The sequence below is a fragment of the Wasmannia auropunctata genome, unplaced genomic scaffold (genome assembly GCF_000956235.1).
Source record: "Wasmannia auropunctata unplaced genomic scaffold, wasmannia.A_1.0 LD335900.1, whole genome shotgun sequence".
In the NCBI taxonomy this organism is placed as follows: Eukaryota; Metazoa; Arthropoda; class Insecta; order Hymenoptera; family Formicidae; genus Wasmannia; species Wasmannia auropunctata.
The window spans coordinates 208,219-228,989 of record NW_012026990.1 but is presented as its reverse complement, the minus strand read 5'-3'; the positions used below and the strand labels follow the sequence as shown (position 1 = coordinate 228,989).

At 36.1% G+C, this 20,771-nt stretch overlaps 2 protein-coding genes across 3 annotated transcripts in view; one reads left to right on the top strand and one right to left on the bottom strand.

The window, feature by feature from the left end:
- LOC105455522 (beta-glucuronidase) overlaps nt 1-4,976 on the bottom strand; it is a 38,415-nt gene extending 33,439 nt beyond the window's left edge. Inside the window, exon 1 of the mRNA XM_011698905.1 lies at nt 4,959-4,976. Coding sequence (XP_011697207.1) covers nt 4,959-4,961 — 3 coding nt within the window. The 5' untranslated portion in view covers nt 4,962-4,976. The remainder of the gene's footprint in view (nt 1-4,958) is intronic.
- The window catches only part of LOC105455525 (stromelysin-3-like), a 223,223-nt gene that overhangs the window by 7,685 nt on the left and 194,767 nt on the right, over nt 1-20,771 (top strand). The window contains exons 1-2 of one of the 2 annotated variants that reach the window (XM_011698912.1): nt 1,157-1,306; nt 9,614-10,871. In XM_011698912.1, coding sequence (XP_011697214.1) covers nt 10,764-10,871 — 108 coding nt within the window. In that variant the 5' untranslated portion in view covers nt 1,157-1,306; nt 9,614-10,763. Of the gene's footprint in view, nt 1-1,156; nt 1,307-9,613; nt 10,872-20,771 lie in introns of those variants that run through there. The other variant, XM_011698911.1, reaches the window with a different exon arrangement.

Below are 20,771 nucleotides of genomic sequence, written 5' to 3'. Positions count from 1 at the left end.
AATTTATTGCGCGTACTAAAGATGTAGACAATTTCGAAGTTCAGATAATATAATTGAACTTCTATGTTACAAAGGCCATTCTATTACGCATATAATTTTTAATCTTCTTTCTCGACCATTGTGCATGTAAATTACGCTGTATAACTTTGGTCTTCTGAGACCTGACATACTTTTTAGAGGACACCGGATAGAAATGTTGTTTTTAAAATTTTACGTCTTCATTACTTTCATTGCATATGTTTATTAGACACTCCAAGCACCTGCTCGTCTCATAATAGCTCATTTATTCAAACTGCCATCACAATTTTTCTGAACATACATGATAAACTACAAGTGATATTAACTCAATAAAAAACGCGACAGTATACTTCTCCATGAGCATATAAAGTTAATCTCAACTAGTTAAACAAATTTACACAAGTAAAAATTAATTTTTTGTTTTTTTGCAACAATGAACATGAAAATAATAGGTAGCAATAAATCTGGTAACAATGATATAATAAATATAAATTCATATTAAAAGTAATGAAATACTGCTGTCATGCAAATAATATCCCGATGGAATTTCGTTAAATTTTGCGTTAAATGTTGCGAATGGATTTAAAATAAATTAAGCAAAACACGCTGCAAAAGTTATTTACAGCTTATCAGTCTCTTGTACTCATTGATTTTAACTCTGTTTACATTCCAAATAAATCACGCCTCGCGTTAAACGATTATTGATGTAAATTACAGATATAGATACATAAAATAAATGATCTATCCTTATCTAATTCTAAAAAGAACTTGCAGAACGTTGCTTCGCAAAAAGAATTCTTTGATCACGGCGATCATGGGGATCGAAATTCGTCGATTCGCACGTTCGGTCCAGCAGCTCTCTTTCGTGGAGCACGATGGAAATAAAAAGAAAGAGAGCTTAAAACAGAGAAAGAGACAGAGATGGATATAAATATTATTTTGTTTCCTTCGAGAAAAGGACTCTCTCTCCCCCTCTCTCTCTCTTTCTTTCCCTCTCCCGACCGCGAGCGGGACAAGGATGGATTCTCGTAACGAGAGAGGGCAGCGGAAGAGGAGGTGGAGGCACCACCGGAGAGCGGGCCCTCGAAGGAGACGGGCGTCAGTCGCGCGGCACGCGGCGCGCTGTTCGCATGTGGGTGTCTCTCTCTTCGAAAGGGGTGCACAAGTGCGTATTCGCGGTCCTCCTGGGATTAACGCGATTGATCTCGCCGCCGGGAGCAGGAAATGACGTCGTCGTCGTCGGCGGCGGCGCGGAGATGATAGCGCGAACCGCACCGATTGCAGCATTGTACGTTCACGAGCTTTGTCCGAAATAGTTGATCCCCGGTGCAATTGCAACGTTATCGTACCCGTTCTATCGGCGAATGTCAGGATCAGAATAGTCGGTTTTATTTCCGAGATATGGAAATTACGTGACGAGATTAAATCAATTCAGCGTCGTGAAAATAGTTTAGAGTAGTGTCTCGGCTGTTGCTCCCAAATCTTGTTCTTTTTTTAAAACTTAAGTATATAAATTAATATCTGCACGGAAAGAACGATTTTGCTGAAGGGTGTAAAAATTTTGCTGAATACAGATATGAAAATAATTTTTGTTCAATAATCCAAATAATTTGTTGGAAAGTTAAAAATGATAGGCATTGCTATAAAATGTTTTGATATTCTAGCAATAATTTTGACTTTTCAACAAAATTATTTTGATTATTGAACAAAAATTATTTTCTAATCTGGATCCAGCAAAATTGTTCTTTCCGTGTGGGTTTAACATGTTTTTTTTATGATCACAGAGAGCGTAATTTGAAATCCCGCCAAAATAATGAAATATATAAAATTTGTATAGTTTCGTATAATAGTAAATAATTCTACAGCATTGACAAATAGAATTTTTGAATTGTATAAATAAATAAAAAATTTTTATGTTAAGCGGGTTCAGTAAGGGGTAAATAATGTTTAACGGAAATGAAAACGTTGCCTTTGCATCGAGACTACAAATGATGATTATGAGAAGTAAAGAAATTGCGCGCATATGAACGAACGTGTGCATGTGTGTAAACGCGTGTCTAAATGCGTGGGAGACGAGAAGGGAACGGAAACGAGGGAGAATACGTATTGGATTTTTTGTGTGTAACGGCGATGTGTGTGCGAACGGAAGCGCACGCGACGCTTGAATTTGGGATCGAACTTTTTTCGCAATGGACGGAGGACATGTTGCGAATTGTGCCGCGTCACGTTTCAAAATTGCCAGCCAAAACCAGAGCTTAGTTTCCTCCAAATGAAAACGTTTGTCGATGACAAGAGTTTAGCTTGTGTCAATATTTACAAAAAAAAAAAAATGAATAACACGCAATTTTCGAGCATGAAATAGAATTTCTTTTTTAGAATCTCGAATGCGTAGCAATTGGAAATTTGTTTCGCAAATAAATATATTACACAAGAAATATATATGTAAATCTGTGTGAATACTTTCTGGTACTATATATATAAAACTTTGAAACTACATTGATTTTGAAAGGCAATAAAATGCGTGTATATTTTATGTAAGGGAATCTGTAATCATTTAACGGTTAACTTAAACGTAAATTAAACGGTCGAATCCGGTTAATTGAATATCAGAAACTTAAGCGACAGCTGTGAAATCTCGTTTACTAGTTAATTTTAAATTTATAATTACTCTTTTAATGGAATTCCAATCTTAAACGTGATTTCAAAGGTACTTAGCGTGATTAATTAAAGACTCGCGAAGAACGAGTATAAACTCGATTATCGGTGAATTATTTTACGGCATTCTTGTAAAACCATCTATGTAATATACTTACGTGAAAACGCAATTAGGCTATGAATAATTGAATAAATCATATCATTGCGCGATGAGTGTTGAAGGGTACTTGTCGTAAGCATACAGTCCAAAGTGACAATTCTTTTTCATAATGAGAGGTTGGAACAGCAACGATATCCTCCCGATACAGCCTCGATATAGTATGCTAAGGCGGCGAGTCATCAGTGTACCGATTTAGACGCGATTAGCATGCGGAGTGAATTATTTGCACTAGTTCGCGCTCCGGAAAACCCCCTGAGTGCGGCCCGGCCAGGTTGATTCATGCCGCAAGGTGGGCGCGATATATTTCACGGTCTAGGTTCAAGAAACGAGTACAACTTTAATGCAGGCAGATAGATGGCCCGGTTAGGAGAACTCGCGATCTATAACATAGCACTGTAGCGCTCTCCGTACGTTTTCCCTAAAGCACACTTTATATCTCTCCTTTTATTCTCCTTTTAAAAATATATAGAGGTTATAAATGTTCAAAATTAGCTTTGTATAAAAAAGGCGTAAAGACGCGTATACACGGAATGAAGGGAATGTAATAATTTCCCGGATATTTGTAATTCTGAACGCCGCCGTGTCTTTTTTCATACACGGAAAGAACGATTTTGTTGAAAGGTCTAAAAATTTTACTAAATACAGATCTAAAAATAATTTTTGTTCAATAATCCAAATAATTTGCTGGAAAGTTAAAAGTGATAGGCATTGCTATAAAACGTTTTGATATTTTAGCAATCATTTTGACTTTCCAACAAAATTATTTCGATTATTGAACAAAAATTATTTTCTGATCTGGATCCAGCAAAATTGTTCTTTCCGTGTATAGATGTACATATAGATATCTTCAATCTATTTTGAAAAAGTCTAAAGAGATAAATTACGAGATAGATATAAATTTAAAGAAATCGTAACTCTCTGACTCATGCCAAGATAAAAACATACGCGAGTTTATGGAATGGTCTTTTCCGATAAAATCAAGTCATCATGAAAAGAACGTTTTTGCTGGATATAGATTTGAAACTAAAGTTGCGCCATTAAAATAATTTTGTTGGAAACTAAAAAATGATGAGCATTTCTGTAAAACTGTTTGAATTTCCAACAAAATCAGTTTTATGGTTCAGCAAAATCATTTTCAGATCTGTATCCAGCAAAATTTTTAAATCTTTTGGCAAAATCGTTCTTTCTTTGAATATCTAACTGAAATAAGAAAAATAAAATCGGATAATAATTACTCAGATATTAGACAAATCTTTATGTTTGCTACATTCTTCGGAGTAGGATTGTTTCGAAGTACGATTGTAAAACGGCATTGTAAAACCATCGGATGCGAAAATAAGAAAAAAGGAAAAACCTTTGCGATTCAGAAAATATTATATTTGCACGAGTGGGCAATGGCTGACTGCATCATGGTCGATTTTCTTTCGCCTCATTTTCATTTTTCTTTCTTTCTTTTTCGCCGAGGGCAAGAGATTCCGGGGCACGCGGTTTGAGCGCACGTACAGATTTTTCTCTGGATATGTAAGATAGATACGAAACGTGGAAAGCGCATTGATCGGATCTACAAGTATAGTAATAAAACTCTTGTTTTATCAATAGATTAGAAATTATCCATTTTACAGTATTTTGAAATCGTTTCGCTTATTGGTCTTCATGATCTTTTTTGATAAAATTTGTTAAATATTACTTGACTAAAAGAAAATAAAATAATAAAAAAAATAAAATCAGATAGCAATTACTTAAGAAATTAAATAAATCGTTGCGCGCTTTAACGATATGATACAAAACGAGAAAGCAATTTACTTTAATTTTAAATAATAGTCAGTCGGTTCGCAATTTAGTTGGAGATCTTTTAAAAAACCACCTGCCTTTTCCCTCCCAATTTTGTGTAATATCAGATCTCCATAAAAAAAATTCAACAATTGTCCTGTTGACAATTTTTTCCGGACCGAGGAGTATTCGTGGAAACATTTTACCTATCCGTGAAAATAAAAAATATCGAGCGGTTATCGACGGACGGCGATCATGACATCGTATGATAGCACGTCATTGCACTTCGTCTCATAATATTACTGTTTTTTATCGTGCTCACTCCTGCGGTTATACGTAGTTAAATAAAACTCACCATTATCCGCTTCCACGTAGAAAACGTGGATACAAAGGATGTTTCACGCTAAATACCGCCATTTCCTCTGAAATCATTTCCTCTCAATTATAATCGAGCGCTTTTTCCCAATCCATGTCAACGTGAATCGCATCCTTGGAGTACAATCTTCATTAATCAGTCCCCTGTTCTTCGCGTGATAGTAATTGATTTTATGATAAAACGTGATTCTTAAAGCTTTAAAGGTCTCAATTAGTTTTTGGCATTAATTTAAATTATTAAGAAAATTAGAAATAATCTATTTGAATGAATTCTTAATTTACTATTTAATTCAATAATACTTTTTACTTTTTAAAATTCTATCCAGATCAATATTTTTGCCAAATAAAGTATTTCCTCCTTTATGTAAAGCTTGAAATTTGCAATCATCTCGTGATACTCGTAATTTGTGAATCTCACAGTATCAAAGTCGAAATATGAATCCAGCTGACGATTGAAAGAAAGCTACTTAAATAAAAATATTGTTCCGTTGTATCACATTAGGGTCTACGACCGAGTCTCTCTCTCTCTCTCTCTCTCTCTTTCCATGTCCCCGCAGTCTTTTATCTATTGTGTTTACCGTGGAAAGAAAGAAAGAAAGACTCGCGTCAATGCCCTGATAGGGAGATTGCGCAGTCCATTCGATTGCAGTTCCACCTGCATTTGTTCGTTTTCGAGGCCTAGTTTCAAGACTTTTGGAAAATTTATTTAATAGAAGTTACTTTTAAAATCCTAATTAAAGAGTAACTAGTCGTATTCACAAATTCTTAGGAATTTTATATAAAAAAAAATCCTTTAACTAATCTTCGATCGATTTTGAGAGAATAGTAATTCTTGAATTTTACTTTTTGAACAGAACTTTTTGAATTTTTGTACCATCTTTGCACTTGATCTGAAACGTGCTTATCATTTTCGAGAGTTCTTACAGGTCGTGAAGATATCTTTGCGATCTTGCTTAAGATTGATTGTTCAGAACTCGTTTGTCTTATCAGGACATCGAGTCGCGAAGAAAAATAGCTGTTAGAGACATAAGATGAAAATGGCGAGTATGTCACAGGCAGGGAAGTGCAGGCAGGCGCAGGCAGGCAAGTAGACAGACAGGCAGTATGTACGGTGAAGAATGCCGGTGATTATCGAGACACAACGAAACGAGGTCAGCCAGCTCGCGTTGGCACGTTCCCCGGCGATAACGATCCTCTCGTTCTTTCGGCCCCGCGTGTGATCTTCTTCCGGTTTCCGGTCGCCAGTCCGATCGGCTTTCCTTTATCTCATGTCCTCGTTCTCGGCATTTTTCCAACCATCGGCCGATGACGATCGTTAACTGATTTTTCTTTTTTTTTTGCTCAATCAGTCGCTTTCGCATTTTCGCGTCCTTCGCGTAAGATAATCTGCGTGAACCTTCACGCTTTAACACGTTAACGGCCTGTTTATTACACGAATTATCATGTGAATGAGAAACACATGTTATACAATTCAACAGTCGATATAATCCCATTTAATCTGATATATATATATATATTATATATATATATATACCTATATATATATATATTTATATGTGTAATTACCTATTGTATATAAATAATTTATATGTTTATGTATACATATATAATAATTATATAAATAAAATATATAATAATTTCATAAAATAATCTGCATTATTACCGCTGTAATTATAATTCAATTATTTTGTTATTAATAATCGATATTGTAAACACACATCAACATTTAAACAGCTAATAAATTGTAAGATTCTATGACAATGTTTTTGTAAATTTCTAAATTTCTCAAAATTTTGTATCACATAAAAAAAGTGTGTATGTATGTATGTGTGTGTGTGTGTGTATTCCATAGAATTTAAATTTGAAATTGAATTCAAAATTGAAAAATAACTTAGACATAAGTGAATTAATCAATTAAAGGTACATCGAGATTATTTTCTCTAATCTCTCTCTCTCTCTCTCTCGTGAATACAAAATGGACCAAAGGAAATTCTCAACAAGAGCGCACGCGACTTTATCTTTAATATTGAAAGAGATTAAAGGGGGGTTTCATCTTTATACCAGCCGTAAAATTAGCCCTTGTTACAAGAATTTTTTTAGGAAATCTACTATATACAGTAAAGCGCGGGTTTTTGCATAAACTTATATATTATTTGTACAGTAAAAAAAATATTTTTTATTTATATAAAAATGTATTTTAATACCTCCAAGTGGCGATTGAATGTGGCATGTTTTTCGAGCTGATGGAAGTAATTACGAAAAAACGAATTAAGACTTGATTTTTTTTTCCTCTTGATCCTAATACTTTAACGCATGGCGTGAACTAAAATCATGATTTTATAATAAACATTCAATATGTTATTAATAAAAGTTTAAAAAATTTTTAGGGTAAAAAAAAATTTTTTTTAAATGCTACCATTTTTACAAATTTCAGACAATCGACATCATTTTAGTTCACGCCATGCGTTAAAGTATTAGGATTAAAACTATTAGGATTAAAACATATTTTTATATCAATAAAATATATTTTTTGCTGTTCAAATAATATATAAGTTTATGCAAAAGCCCGCGTTTTACTGTATATAATAAATTTCCTTAAAAAATTTATGAAACAAGGGCTAATTTTACGGCCGGCAAAGGTGAAGCTTCCCTTAGTTATGTTTTCCTGATGACTTTTTTATTATCTACTTTCGAACATTTTCTTAATATATTCTTTCAGAGATTTCGAGAACTACAGCTGCTTGTTCTCGGGTCGTAAGAATTTCAAAGTTTTATCAATCTCGGAAATACGAGCGCGTATTCTCAGAATATAGAATAGAAAAGTCGTTTAATCAATACATATCGCACATGTATACCGCACGCTTCCTTAAGATCGTAAATTCAAGATTTTTCGACGGATTTGCGATTGATCAAAAAGAATTTCCAGCAAGTTCCGCCTCTTTCTATAATTTTCTGATCTTCGATTTAAAAAAGAAATACGAAATCTCCCTTTTTAAATTTAATTATATATTTTTTTCTTATTGTATTAATTCGGAAACGGACTTTTCTTGAATCTACAATTTAAAGGAGCTTTCGGAATATCTTGGATATGCATCGCGATTTACTTTTACCACATCGATTAGCTTTCGCGTGCGTCACGTGTGTCTGATTCATAAAAATCCGTGGTATTCCTTCTTGAATAGCTCCCTCGGCTGAGATTCACAACCCGATCCTCTCCCCTCTCTCCCGTTTCTTCTAATATTTCTTAAAGGTGACGAGAAATCTGGGCTCTTCGGGACCATTAAGTCCGGCAATCGTTTATCTACCGAATACAAAAGGGCACTGTTTCGCGCGAGTCGTCGAATGGGTTCTTCTGGAACCGTACTCAGAACTAAAGGGTCCGATGAAGTTTGCATACTTTTTGTCCCCTGTTCCCCCAGACAGTTTCTGCCGGAGGATGAATCTCGTAGCTCGTAGCCGACATTCTTTTTCTTACTCTCTCTCTCTCTCTCTTCGTGCAACAATGATACCGTGTCTTCGGTACTTTGTGCGTTTGATAGTTGGCTCGTTTGTTCAATCAAATCCGACGTTAAGTACGAACGCAATGGAATTTTAATTTGAGATCTAATTACCAAGCTATTTAATCAAATAAATTTACAGATAAATTAACGGGATTGCAGATTCTCGCACAGATTATCTTTCTAAGTTAAATATGTAGGAAATGGTTAGAGAGAAATGAGAACTTGTGCGATATCGTTCACCTACATTCATTTACAGTCGAACCTCGATAATTCGAATCTCAAGGGAGGAGAAAAATCCTTCGAGTTATAGAGTTTTCGACTTATCAAAATTTGAGTAAAAGAGCTCCTTAACATATAAAAATTTGACTTATGGAGGCTTTGTACGAGAGTTTATAATTTTCCGATTATAATGACTTTTGGAGGAAAAAAAATCAATATTTGACCGTGAATTATTTATTGCATATATATAATATAATTATTTATTGCATATATAATAAATGTAATCATAAAACAAAATACCAGGCTATTACTTATGGTTACACATAGCTACAACTTCGAATTATAGAGGCAGCGACAATAGAAGTTCGACTTGTAGAGGTCTGGCTACTTTAAATTTGAGTTGCAGAGATAAAATAATACATCTAAATACTCGTATCTGACAAACAATTTGAGTTAAGATAAGTTTATTTCGATTTATAGAGCATTTTCCGCAATGGAGCGGAAAGAAATGAACGAAATTTTAGTCTTATGGGAGTTTTCGAGTTGTAGAGGTTCGAGTTATCGACGTTCGATTCGAGTTATTTCTCGAGTTATATTACTGTGTGATCAAAACGACATCGCAGGACCGACTGCCTCGCTTGTCCGCTTTGCCTTTCGCCTATCGGATCGATCATTCCTATTTCGCGTTATTTCAGGATGCAGCCTATTTACGGCATATTGTCTGTATCACCCTTCTATTACGTATTTACTACTTGTGTCTCTATTTATTACCTACAAATAAAAGGTTTGATTTAGTGAATAAAGAAACGTCATGCATGACATTAAATCAATATTGGGACACGCACAGAAATATTTGTAATGAAAGATTTAAGAAATTCGATTTTTTTCTAACGAGTTTATAACTGTCGCGTTAAAGGTCGGCGGATGGACGCGCCAGCCGCTGGAAAGCCCGAATCCGGAGGAAAGTACGAAGAAGCCGGTAATCACTGCCATCGTCGTCATCGCCGCGGGCGGCGCAGGAGGACTACCGAGTTGACGAAAGTCGGCCGATTCGCGGGAAGGAAGAGGGAAAGGAAGAAGCGAAGTAAATAAGCAAGCAGCGAACAGCGCGACGCGAGGCGCGCTCATCAGTTAATCACCGTCGTCGCGGTCAGTCGAGAGTACGAAGGAGGAAGACGGGGAAAGAAGTGGGAAAGGAAAAAGGAAGCAGGAGGAGAGCACCGGTGGGAGGAACAATCTAGTATAGCGAGGGGAAAAGTCCTCGGCTCGTCACTGGAGACGTAGATGTTAAACGTAGACGACGTCCGGTCACGCGTCGTCGATAAATTCCTATAATCGCGAATCCTGTTCACTCATCGGCGAACACTGCCTCGCTCGCGCAAAATACGAAACGTCGATCGCGACGGCCGCGGCGCGACGTTATTGTTTCGCGAGTACTTTGAGCAGATCGACAGATTTACGCGGCGTGGTGCTTTTTTTTTTTTTTTTTAATATACTTTGGTGCTCTCCTCTTGGGAGTATTCTCGAAGAAACACGAAGTACCAACAAGTATTTATAGTTTGGAGATAATTCGCGCTTTGCGCGAACACTTCGAAGAGGCACCAAAGATCATCTGAAGACGATTGTTTCGACTGAGATTATTCGACGAGATTTCTCGAACTCCGATTATCCTGAACAGATTTTGTATCACTCGGTGGAAACCACTCACTTCAATTCGATTGCCTCGCGTATCGAATCCCGAAAGGATCCGACAGACCTATCCGGCGGAATATCAATCTCTGTTCCTACTATACGCGCGCCTCTATCATCCCGAGAGGAGAAACCGAAATCGCCGGTGGAATTTTTATCTTCGTACGAATATTCCGCGAATATTCCGAAGGGATTTCAAGAGAGCCCGTTCTCGATAGCGGTGCGCGATCCCGGGGGTAAAGTTCGACTTCGATACAGTGCGGTTTATCGTTGTTGAGTTTACGTAAAACTTCGGCGCGAATCTTGTGGAGAGCAATCGATCTCTCACCAGTGTTGCAAATCGTGTTGGTGATCTTCTTTTCCGGGAAGCTGGACAGATGTGCTCCGTCGTGAAGATGATACGCCACATAGCCGTCGCCGCCTTTCTCACTGTGCTCGCCAGCGGGGCGCCGAGTTCTTCGATCATCTACGCGGACGACAAAGTGGTGAGTGTGGATATTTTACTGTTATCTTCGTCGAATTAAGGTGAAGCGAGAAACAATACATCGAATACGATAAAATATTCGGTGAATTTTTTTTACACGAATGATAATTTAATTGTTACTGTATTTGTAAAAAATCGCATGTAAAAAATAGTATAAAAATAAGGTATTTTTGGAAAAATTATATATTTACATTCGTGGTGCCCAGCTTTCAATTCCGAATTGAATTACGATCGTGCCACTGTGGAAATTACGAGGACGATGTCACAGAATAACGTAAATAACGCTCGTGTGGGTAATTAATTATTACTGTTCACGAAAAACCAGGCGGACCATGTTTGGACGAAAGTTTGTGAATTATCAAGCCATTATAAATTTATATCTGAAAAAGTTATATGTTATACTATCAGCGGAAAAATATTGAATATGTTTTATGGAGTGATATCTATTTTTTTTTAATTATAGAATAATATTTTTATTTTTATGTATATTTCATAGCGAATATATTGTTTAATTTTTAAACAAGGAATCCATACTTTTCTCATGAATTCAGTTATTATATTATACCTTATCTATAAACTTTCACAGTATTGGAAATGTGCCAATACTTTCCAAGTTCGAATTTTTAAAATTCTGATAGGTTTAATTTTTTTATTCATCTGGTTTTTCGCAGATTGTATATCGATTATTTTATACCTGTGTCCGCGTACCGTGGTTTACTGCATGCTTACACTACGTTTTGCGATCACGAGATGCAGAATCAATTTTTCTTGCAGGGAAATTAAAAGGAAATTATTTACCGTATTTAAAAACATTATTAATTTATAATCGCGGATAATCACTTTGTGTCTATTGTGCATTTTTAATGAAATTTTTCAAAAAATTCTCTCTTTGGGTTTAGGATAAATCGATACTTACAATCACTTTGCTATTATATTTGGTATTTAAATATTTTATTTATAAAAATTTCTAAAAAATATCCGTTTTAAACTAAATCTCTGTTAAAATAAAATACATTTGCGACTACGGTATTCCAAACCAGGATAAAATCCATAAACGTTTAATTTTCAATCATTTGCATGAAACAACACAAATCCGGCACGTAAATTCGTAAAAATTAAATACTTCATTTTTTTAGCTATCCATTTGCCGCTTAAATTATACCTTTTGATACAACTACGCAAAAAGTTTTACATATATTTTTTTGAATTTATAAAATAAATTTGCACGAATTATTATCCGATACATAAAAGAGAGAATTAAATATCACATGAACAATAATAAATATTTTAAATGATAATCTTTCATAATTTGGTAATGAAAAAAATTTATTCTTTTGTAATTAAATTTTAAATGCGTGTTAGACATTACACTCGATCGTGATGAATATAAAAGAGATGCATGGGCTTTTTCTGTTTTATTTTGTTCTGATTAATAAATAATCATCTCAAGTGTTGCATCAATCATAGTACTCGTAATTTGTAAAGCTATACGCACGCGGATAGGACTTGGTGATGTGTATTCGTACTCGTATTCATAAGGCACTTAATATTGAGCACAAGCCCGTAAAGCCAACATAGTTATGCGTCTGTGTGTATATGGGATATCCTGCAATAGAGCGTCCGTATCTTCCCGTGGGCTTTGCGGTTCTACTAGAAACAGTCCTATAGTTTTCGACGCAATGTAACATTCCATTATCTTAATATAGCTTATGTTAATACTATATGAGAAATCGCTAATAGTTTGGTATAAATGATTCATAGATCTACATATAGATCACGAATGAAATTTCATTTCGTCATATTAAGTATTTATATGAGGGAGAATTGCGCCAGTGATGAATAATAATTCCGGTTGTTTAGATTGAAATGCCCCTTTACGAAATTTAATCTCTTAGTCATGATTAATGTATATAAAATAGAAAATTACAAAACGTTCTTACGCTAATAGAAATTATATTTTTTATATAAAATGTTATAATTGCATCAGTGGATTCGATCGGATTTCTAGTAGAACGAATCAATCTTAATTTAATCGGTAATTCTCTCCAATTCAGAACAGTTTTTAACGGAATATAACTTTATCGAATATATATATACTATATATATATGTAAGAAAGGACCCACTGATAGTGTAGAAGCAGGATTTTCCGTCGCAAAGGTTGGTTGTCGGGGAATTAATGGTGCTGTGCGTACATCGCGTTCCGCGGCATTAACTTTTTCCGTTGGTTTCGTGCACGGCTTTATTGCGATATTAATGACTGGGAGTAGGAGTACCGAGCTTAGCGCTCGCTACGTAACAAGTATTAGTTCCCTTTTTGCAGAAAAATATTTTCTCGGCTCGCGCAACTCTGCTCAACGAAGAGCCGCCGCGCCTCATTAATCCAATTGACGTTTTCGTCGGGCATATAGTACGTATACGTAATCGCTTATATCTGTGTCCGTGCGATAATTACTCCCGTTAATTATCAAATTCCGTTTGGCCGGACGAGAGGCGAATCGTTTGAATTTTCAATTGCGCCGCCCGACCAATAGAGGGAATTTGTTATGTCGAGGAGGACTCCGCTGAAGTGAGGAGTTAAGCAGAGAGGTACTTATACTATGTCGCGGCTAGTTAACGTATAAGGTCCGCAAAGGGAGCGGGAATTAATTGCACTCTGTGACACGCACACACAGTTTAAGATCTTAATACGCTGTCCGCCACGCGTATTATTATTATTATTATTATTATTATTATTTTCACAAAAGTGGAGGACAGTAGTTCCATTCTTTCTTTCTTCCTTTTAAACCGTTTAACGTAATTTACGTAACTTACCTCTCCGCTTTTCCAAAGCTTAATTGTGATTGTAATTCACTTCGCGATCGTATTTAATTTAATTCCGTTTTTATTCCAGAAAGAAAAATCACTTATTGAAAAACTCACTTTTTTTGCTATATGTATACAGAAAATGTTACTTGTCTCTTACTGGCAACTGTTCACGCGATTAAGTTTCGAATAATATTAACGTTCGCTCCGCAATTTGCCGTTTCAGCGATAGCGCAGTGACTTTGCGCAAATAACAATAGCGCATGATATGGAATAGCAAATGCCAAGTTTTTTTTTTCAACGAAATTTGGAAAATATTTCGTATATTTCGAGAGCTCAACCTTCCTCGCAATTTCGTCGTTACGACGAAAGATCAGTGCGCTGTGAAATGGCAAAAGGTCGCCGCGCTAAGCATTTGTATACTAATCGCTTGGCATTCGAACGAAAAGGTAGCTTCGCAAGTAATTGTCGGTAGCTTCCGTGTGTCGTCGTGTTATTATCCCTGCATACAGCAAACTTTATCTGAGGAGCAATTTAAAAACGTTTTTAGGAAGAAGGATGTTCTTTAGAATGTTCTTTAAAGACTCGAATTATGAGAATATAGTGACTTCTGTGTATAAGCTTTTGCAGACTACAAAGTACAGAATAATTTTATTTACTTCAGCTAACAGTAAGCAGTGTCGGATTTAAAGAAGTGGAGGGCCCCTGGGCGGCTGAATCAGTGGGGGCTTTTGATTTTTTAACCAAATTTTCTTTTTATTCAAGTTTTGTTTGTGCACAGAAAGAACAATTTTTGCTGATAAGTCTAAAAATTTTTCTGGATACAGATCTGAAAATAATTTTGTTGGAAACTCAAAAATGATGAGCATTACTGTAAAACATTTTGATATTCTGGCAACAAGTTTGAACTTCCAACAAAATTATTTGGATGGCCCATCAAAATTATTTTCAGATCTGTGTTCAGTAAAATTTTTAGACCTTACAGTAAAATCGCACTTTTCGTGTGGGGACCCCTAGACGGCCACCCAGTCCGTCCTCCTTCAAATCCGGCACTGACAGTAAGTCAAAAAGGAGGAACAAAGTAATAAGTTAATGCTATCCTAGCAATTTTTAGTCATTAACGAAAACATCGTAAATTCGTTTTCAAGTCAAGGTGCGTCGCGGCGCATTCGACTAATGGTCGTTTAGTAATTATGCAACCTCGTATTTTAATAAATAGTTATTAACCGCGTAGCGGAAAACTCGTCGTATTTTTTTTTCGCGTTGTCCTTTTATTATAACGTGGTAAAAAATAGGATTCCTCGTAGCCCGTAGGTGAGGTATAATAAAAAGAAACAAAATTTTTACGCAAAATGCTTTATACGCGCTCTAGCACAATGCATTTTCCATAAAAGTCTCCCGAATGCGAGAAAGTTAGCGGGAAAAATGCATTTCCGCCGTTGGATACGTCCATTCGGTTTATTTCCGGTGAATATAATACACGAGACACACGTTATATCTTCGATTCTTTCCGTGTAACTCGTCGGAATATATCCCATATGGAATATTCTACATAGTTGCTATCGCCCTTGAAGTTTTTGACATTTCTCCGTCTCTCTGTTTTCTCTCTCTCTTCTCTCTCTCTCTCTCTCTCTTTCTCTCTCTCTTTTCTCACTTGCTGCAATACGTTAGCATAATATTTACATTCTAATAATATTTGCAACGACGTCTTGTATATCCAAACGGATGAATTGAATAAACAAAAAAGATGCAAATGCAAAATTGTATCCGTAATTTCGCTTCAATGAATCTATATACTTTGATGCATTTCATTTAGATACCGCATTGCGGGCACGCCATTTATCTCGAATGTAAAAAGCATTGAGTAAAACCGAAGCGAAAATTATTTAGTTTCAGATCAGCAAGAGAGAAAGTCTAAAAATAAAAAAAAGTTTATTTCGGTCACTTTCAATTTTCACTGAAGTTTTTATTGAATAAATTAAACTTTTGTGAATTTAAAGATATAACGAGTACATCTTACTTTTTGATCTTACTTTCAATAGATTATGACTCGTTCATAAATCTCAAGTATAATGTTAATGCAATGTAGTACCTAGAGGAAGATTGCCAATATCATCATACCACTTTATTTTGGATTATATTTCTTAAACAAAAGTTAAAAATAAAACTTTACAAACATAAATACAAACATAGAGGATCTTCTATCAGATAATATAGCAGTTTTTTTAAACAAAAATAAACATCTGATAAAATGACCCCCAAAATCAGCAAAAATAAGAAAGAGTATTAATATAAGTTCTCGCTCATATTTTCAAAAATGTATAATGTTAATTCATCAATAAACGAGCAGATTTAGATTAGCAGTACGACATTACTTTTTTATTACAATATATATATGTGATAAATTATGACGAAACTTTTCAACTAACTTTATCGAATTATTATTTATTATTTATTATATGTATAGTTTCAAGATTTTAGTTAGGTAAGACGGCTGAAGAGAGAACCAAGTTAGGTTAAAAGGTTCCATCGTGATTTATAATATATTGTAATAATAAAAAAAATATTTATATCAATATTTAAAGTTTACTCGTTTATTGTCTTGAATTAACATATATTTAATAAAGAGAAAAATATAAATAAAACAGGTTTCAGGAAACTCTAAACATATAAAACAATCTATAATATTAACAATAATACATCCAATATTATTTAAACTGCACAATTTACAAAAGAAAACCATGAGAAATCATGTTATTTTCGTAGAATTTATTTTTAGTTGATTTTATAGAAACAATTGTCATAAATGATAAATTTATGAATTATGACCTTTTACCTTTTTAATTATCTTTAAATAAATCACAGTTTTATCACTTTTAATTAAGTTGAACGTTCAGTTTCCGAAAAATTAGTGGGTGTCTCTTTAAAAGACTTACATCAGTATCAGCTATCAGCGACTTTCCACTATCATGCTATATTATTTAAGACAATTTGTCAGATTTTGAATATTATACGTCCGCACGTTCACATTCGCTAAATGCGACGATGATTCTGAAATATTCCAGAATCCCCGTGTACGTACGTTTACCTACATGCAAATTTTGCAGCAGCACCGTCCCGTCGTCGACCCGGCATCGGGAATCTAATTTTTCTGAAAGGTCTGTTTGTCGGCCTCCGCAACTCTCGGCGGTGCGGCGCAGAGTCACACAGACTCCCGTATAATTTCGCATCCGAAGGAAGGAAAAAGCGACGGAGTCGTATTGAGAGCACTATCGCGTAATTCCGACCCTTCGATCGGGGAAACAGGGTGTATCTCATGCTGCTAGCAGGGAGATAGATAGTATAGGGAGCGGGAGGAGAAAAGAAAGGAAAAAGGAGTGCATTTCCATTCGGTCGATCCGCCCCGACAGATCGTGTTGCTTCCGCGCTCGCTTACTGCACGTTCGTTTGCATTCTCCGGCGGGGCGGTAGGATGAAATGCAATGCATTTCTGCCAGCGCGCGCGCCGCAAATTCTTTCTCTTTCTAGACGTGTTTTCACTCCTCCCCTCGCCTCCTCCGCCCCCCCGAATGTGAGTATCAAAATGATGGAACGAGCTTTGTCCCCCCGACGATTGAAATTTTCGCGGCGCGGAATCCTCGTGATTCGCGTTCGCGGTAGAATCGGGAAAGAGGTGCAACTTATGTAGAGATTCCCTTTTGTTTCTCGAACGGTTGAGCGATTTTGTTACGAGAGTGGCTTAAAATCAAGTTTGAAATTCTTATTGAAAATTGAATACATGGATCTATATTCGTCGGTGTCTCGTTTATATCGCGTTATCACGTTTTGTTATTATTATTAGAATATCTTTATTGCCAAAAGTATGTATACATTCTATAACAATGTATATCCTGATCGCGTCCATATAACACAAATTATATTGATAAAAAAGCCATCCACAATTATAGCAACAAATCCAAGTGTGCATAAGCCTAAATTTTTACACATTTTATCTGTGTTTTACACAGTTAAATGCATATTTTTTAGATGCTTACACATATTGTAAAATTAAGCGTGTAAAAATATGCATTTAACTGTGTAAAACACAGATAAAATGTGTAAAAATATAATACGTGTACATAAATGCGTAAAAAGTGACTACAGATTTACACACTTGGATTTGGAGTGAGGATCTTGATGCTCCTAATATTTCTATATGAATTTATATACATATTATAGTTTGTTTATAGATAGACATATGTATGTATAGATTAGTTTATATGAAAATAGAGACAAAATTTTGCTGAAAAATATAAAATATCTAACGTTTATTACCTTTGGACATAGCATTGCATATGCGTTTTTTATTTAAGTAATTTATTAAATCTTCATTTCCGTGACATTCGCTGACTTTTATTTTTGCTACCTTTTCGCTAGGCGACTTGTTTTACAATTATTTCTGAATATATGTATTTCCAAATAATGATTACAGATGTGACATTTACAACAATATAGCTCTTTGTATTCTGATGTACGATTAATGTTGCATCGTTATAGGTATGTCTGTCGTAGTTTTAAATTTATAGCTCTATGGAATTACGGCCGCGCTCCGTTTGTCCGCGCCTTATTAAGCGGCAGCGCCCGTCGCAATTCGCAGACGCGGACGCGGCGTTTCATTTTCCGTTGCGTCCGTTTCCGCGTCCGGCGGCGGCGCGCATTATTAACTTTCCTATTATCCTTAGAATTTCCACGCACTCCTGGACCGCGCGCGTATATTAATTTCCACTGCCCAGGCCGCCGTTTATTACGCGTTTTGTTGCGACGTCGTGTCGGTTCGCTTCTCCGCTTCGCCCTCTCTTTCGCGATTGCACGCGCTGCAGTTGGAATGCACTCAGAATACACACCGACTGCAGCTGCTATATCGTTTTGTTCCTCCGGCGTTTCTGCCGCGACGACATCCGCTCGGCAAATAATCAACTGTGAGATCGTTCGATAGTCGAGATTCTGTTTAACTCCTAACGTTTATAAATCACCGGCGTTTTACGTTACATTGTTAATTATCGGCGTGATGTGCCACCTTTTTATTGCACAGATATATTTATACTACTTATTCTATAAGCGAGACAAATTAAAGTGATCAATCTTGGTTCAAAATTTTAATTAACAAGACGGAATTTTGCTTTTTCCTTTCCTTAAATTTAAAGATGCTTGGGCTGTACGATATCAGCTAAAAATTACCAAAATTCAAAATTTACACACGGAAAGAACAATTTTGCTGGATCCAGATCTGAAAATAATTTTTGTTCAATAATCAAAATAATTTTGTGCGAAAAGAATATTAAAACGTTTTATAACGATGCTTATCAGTTTTAACATTCCAACAAATTTTGATAATTTATTAAAATTATTATTTTTAGATCTGTATTCAGCAAAATTTTTAGTCCTTTCAACAAAATCGTTCTTTCCGTGCAAATTTCTTAGGTTTGTATCGGCTAAATGATAAAATAAATAAATTTACATTACATATAAAGAAGTTAAACTCTCATAAAATAACATGATTTTTCATGTTTTTAAGAACAGAAATATTTATAATTAATATTTTTCCTAATCAACGATAAAAAATTTTGATCGCGAATACGTTCTGAAATACCCACAACTTTTCTTTTTTTTCAAAGCCTCCTTTTTTTCGCGGCGCATACTGTGTCGACATCATCAAATGATGTATGTATACATACAATAAGCAAGGAAAGATGATATTTCGCTTTTGACAGCAAACCAAGATTTCCGAGCGTTTCTCGGCTCGTTCGCGATGCAGTTCCGTTCGCGGGCACCGCGCCGCCGCGCGCCGCGACGATGTTCATTCGGTTCATTCACCAAGGTGCATTCGCATCCGTCAAGTTAGTTCTCTCGGAGGCTTCTGCGGAAACTTCTTCGGACTGCAGAACGTGACGAACGTGAATGGAAGTCGGAATTAACCGTCGGGCGAATAACTCGCGCGCGCGAATAATTACGGAAAGTTCGCGGGATGCACGCGATTTGTAGATTTACTTAGGCAAAACACCACAATCGCGCGCGCGCGCGCACCTTCACACCGATGATCAGCAAGCATAAATATGCAAACGAGCAAATGATGGGCGAATCCGGCTCGGAGATTGCCGAGAATTTCTGTATGCATCACGTTACTGACTGAGCCGAGCTTAATACACGACGTGGTGTAACATGGGTTTTGCTTCGCTCGACGCTCCGCGGAAATTAAGAACTACGACGTGATCTCTGATTTTATCTTAAATACATAATCGTAATACCTTAAGAATATATTACGGTAAAAAGCATGCATAATTTGAGTAGTGTATAATTACAATGAAATTATGATTTTAATCTAAAGTGAATGATTAATCCGAAGCGACATTTCATTCGTTCTTATATACAAACGCATTAATTTCAAATAATTGAGAAATGTATTTTAGTAAATTGTGTCTTTCTCTAAAAAAAAAAAAAAATGCGAATGTGAGGTATTTTCAACGTTTTCAATCAACATTTGACGTTATCGCTTCTCTCTGTCTGCGTTTCATTTTAAAATCTTATAATAGGCGAATATATAACCTGTCATTCGAATGAAATATGTTACGTATATAACTTATGTGTCATACGTAAAATCGATTAATCGAAAGTAGCAGTAGAATGCAGAGAAATTCAGACTCCTTCTCGGTGTCTGAGAGATAAAGATTTCGAACGTACGGTTCTCTCGGCTCATATCATGCGGTTTGCGCCTCGCGGAGACGTGCCTGGAATTAGCAAACGGCTCCCGGCTTCCGCCCCCGCCTCGTTATTGTACACATTTCGTGCGTGCGTACGTGCGTCCGTGGGTGACTCTACCGCCTCGCTCTATTCGTGCTATATCGCTCGTCTACTATACGTACCTCTATATGTCGTGCAGACACGAGGCGGATGACTAAGAGCCGCACGGTCGATCCCGAAAGTCGCTTTAGCTTATCGACTACAACACGCGCGTGCTGCACGCGCGTATACTTGGAGCGTCGCGGCGCCTGCGCCTACGGGAAATCTCCCTTCCTCCCCAACCCCCTGCGCTCTGCGAGACGAACACGAAAACCATTTTCT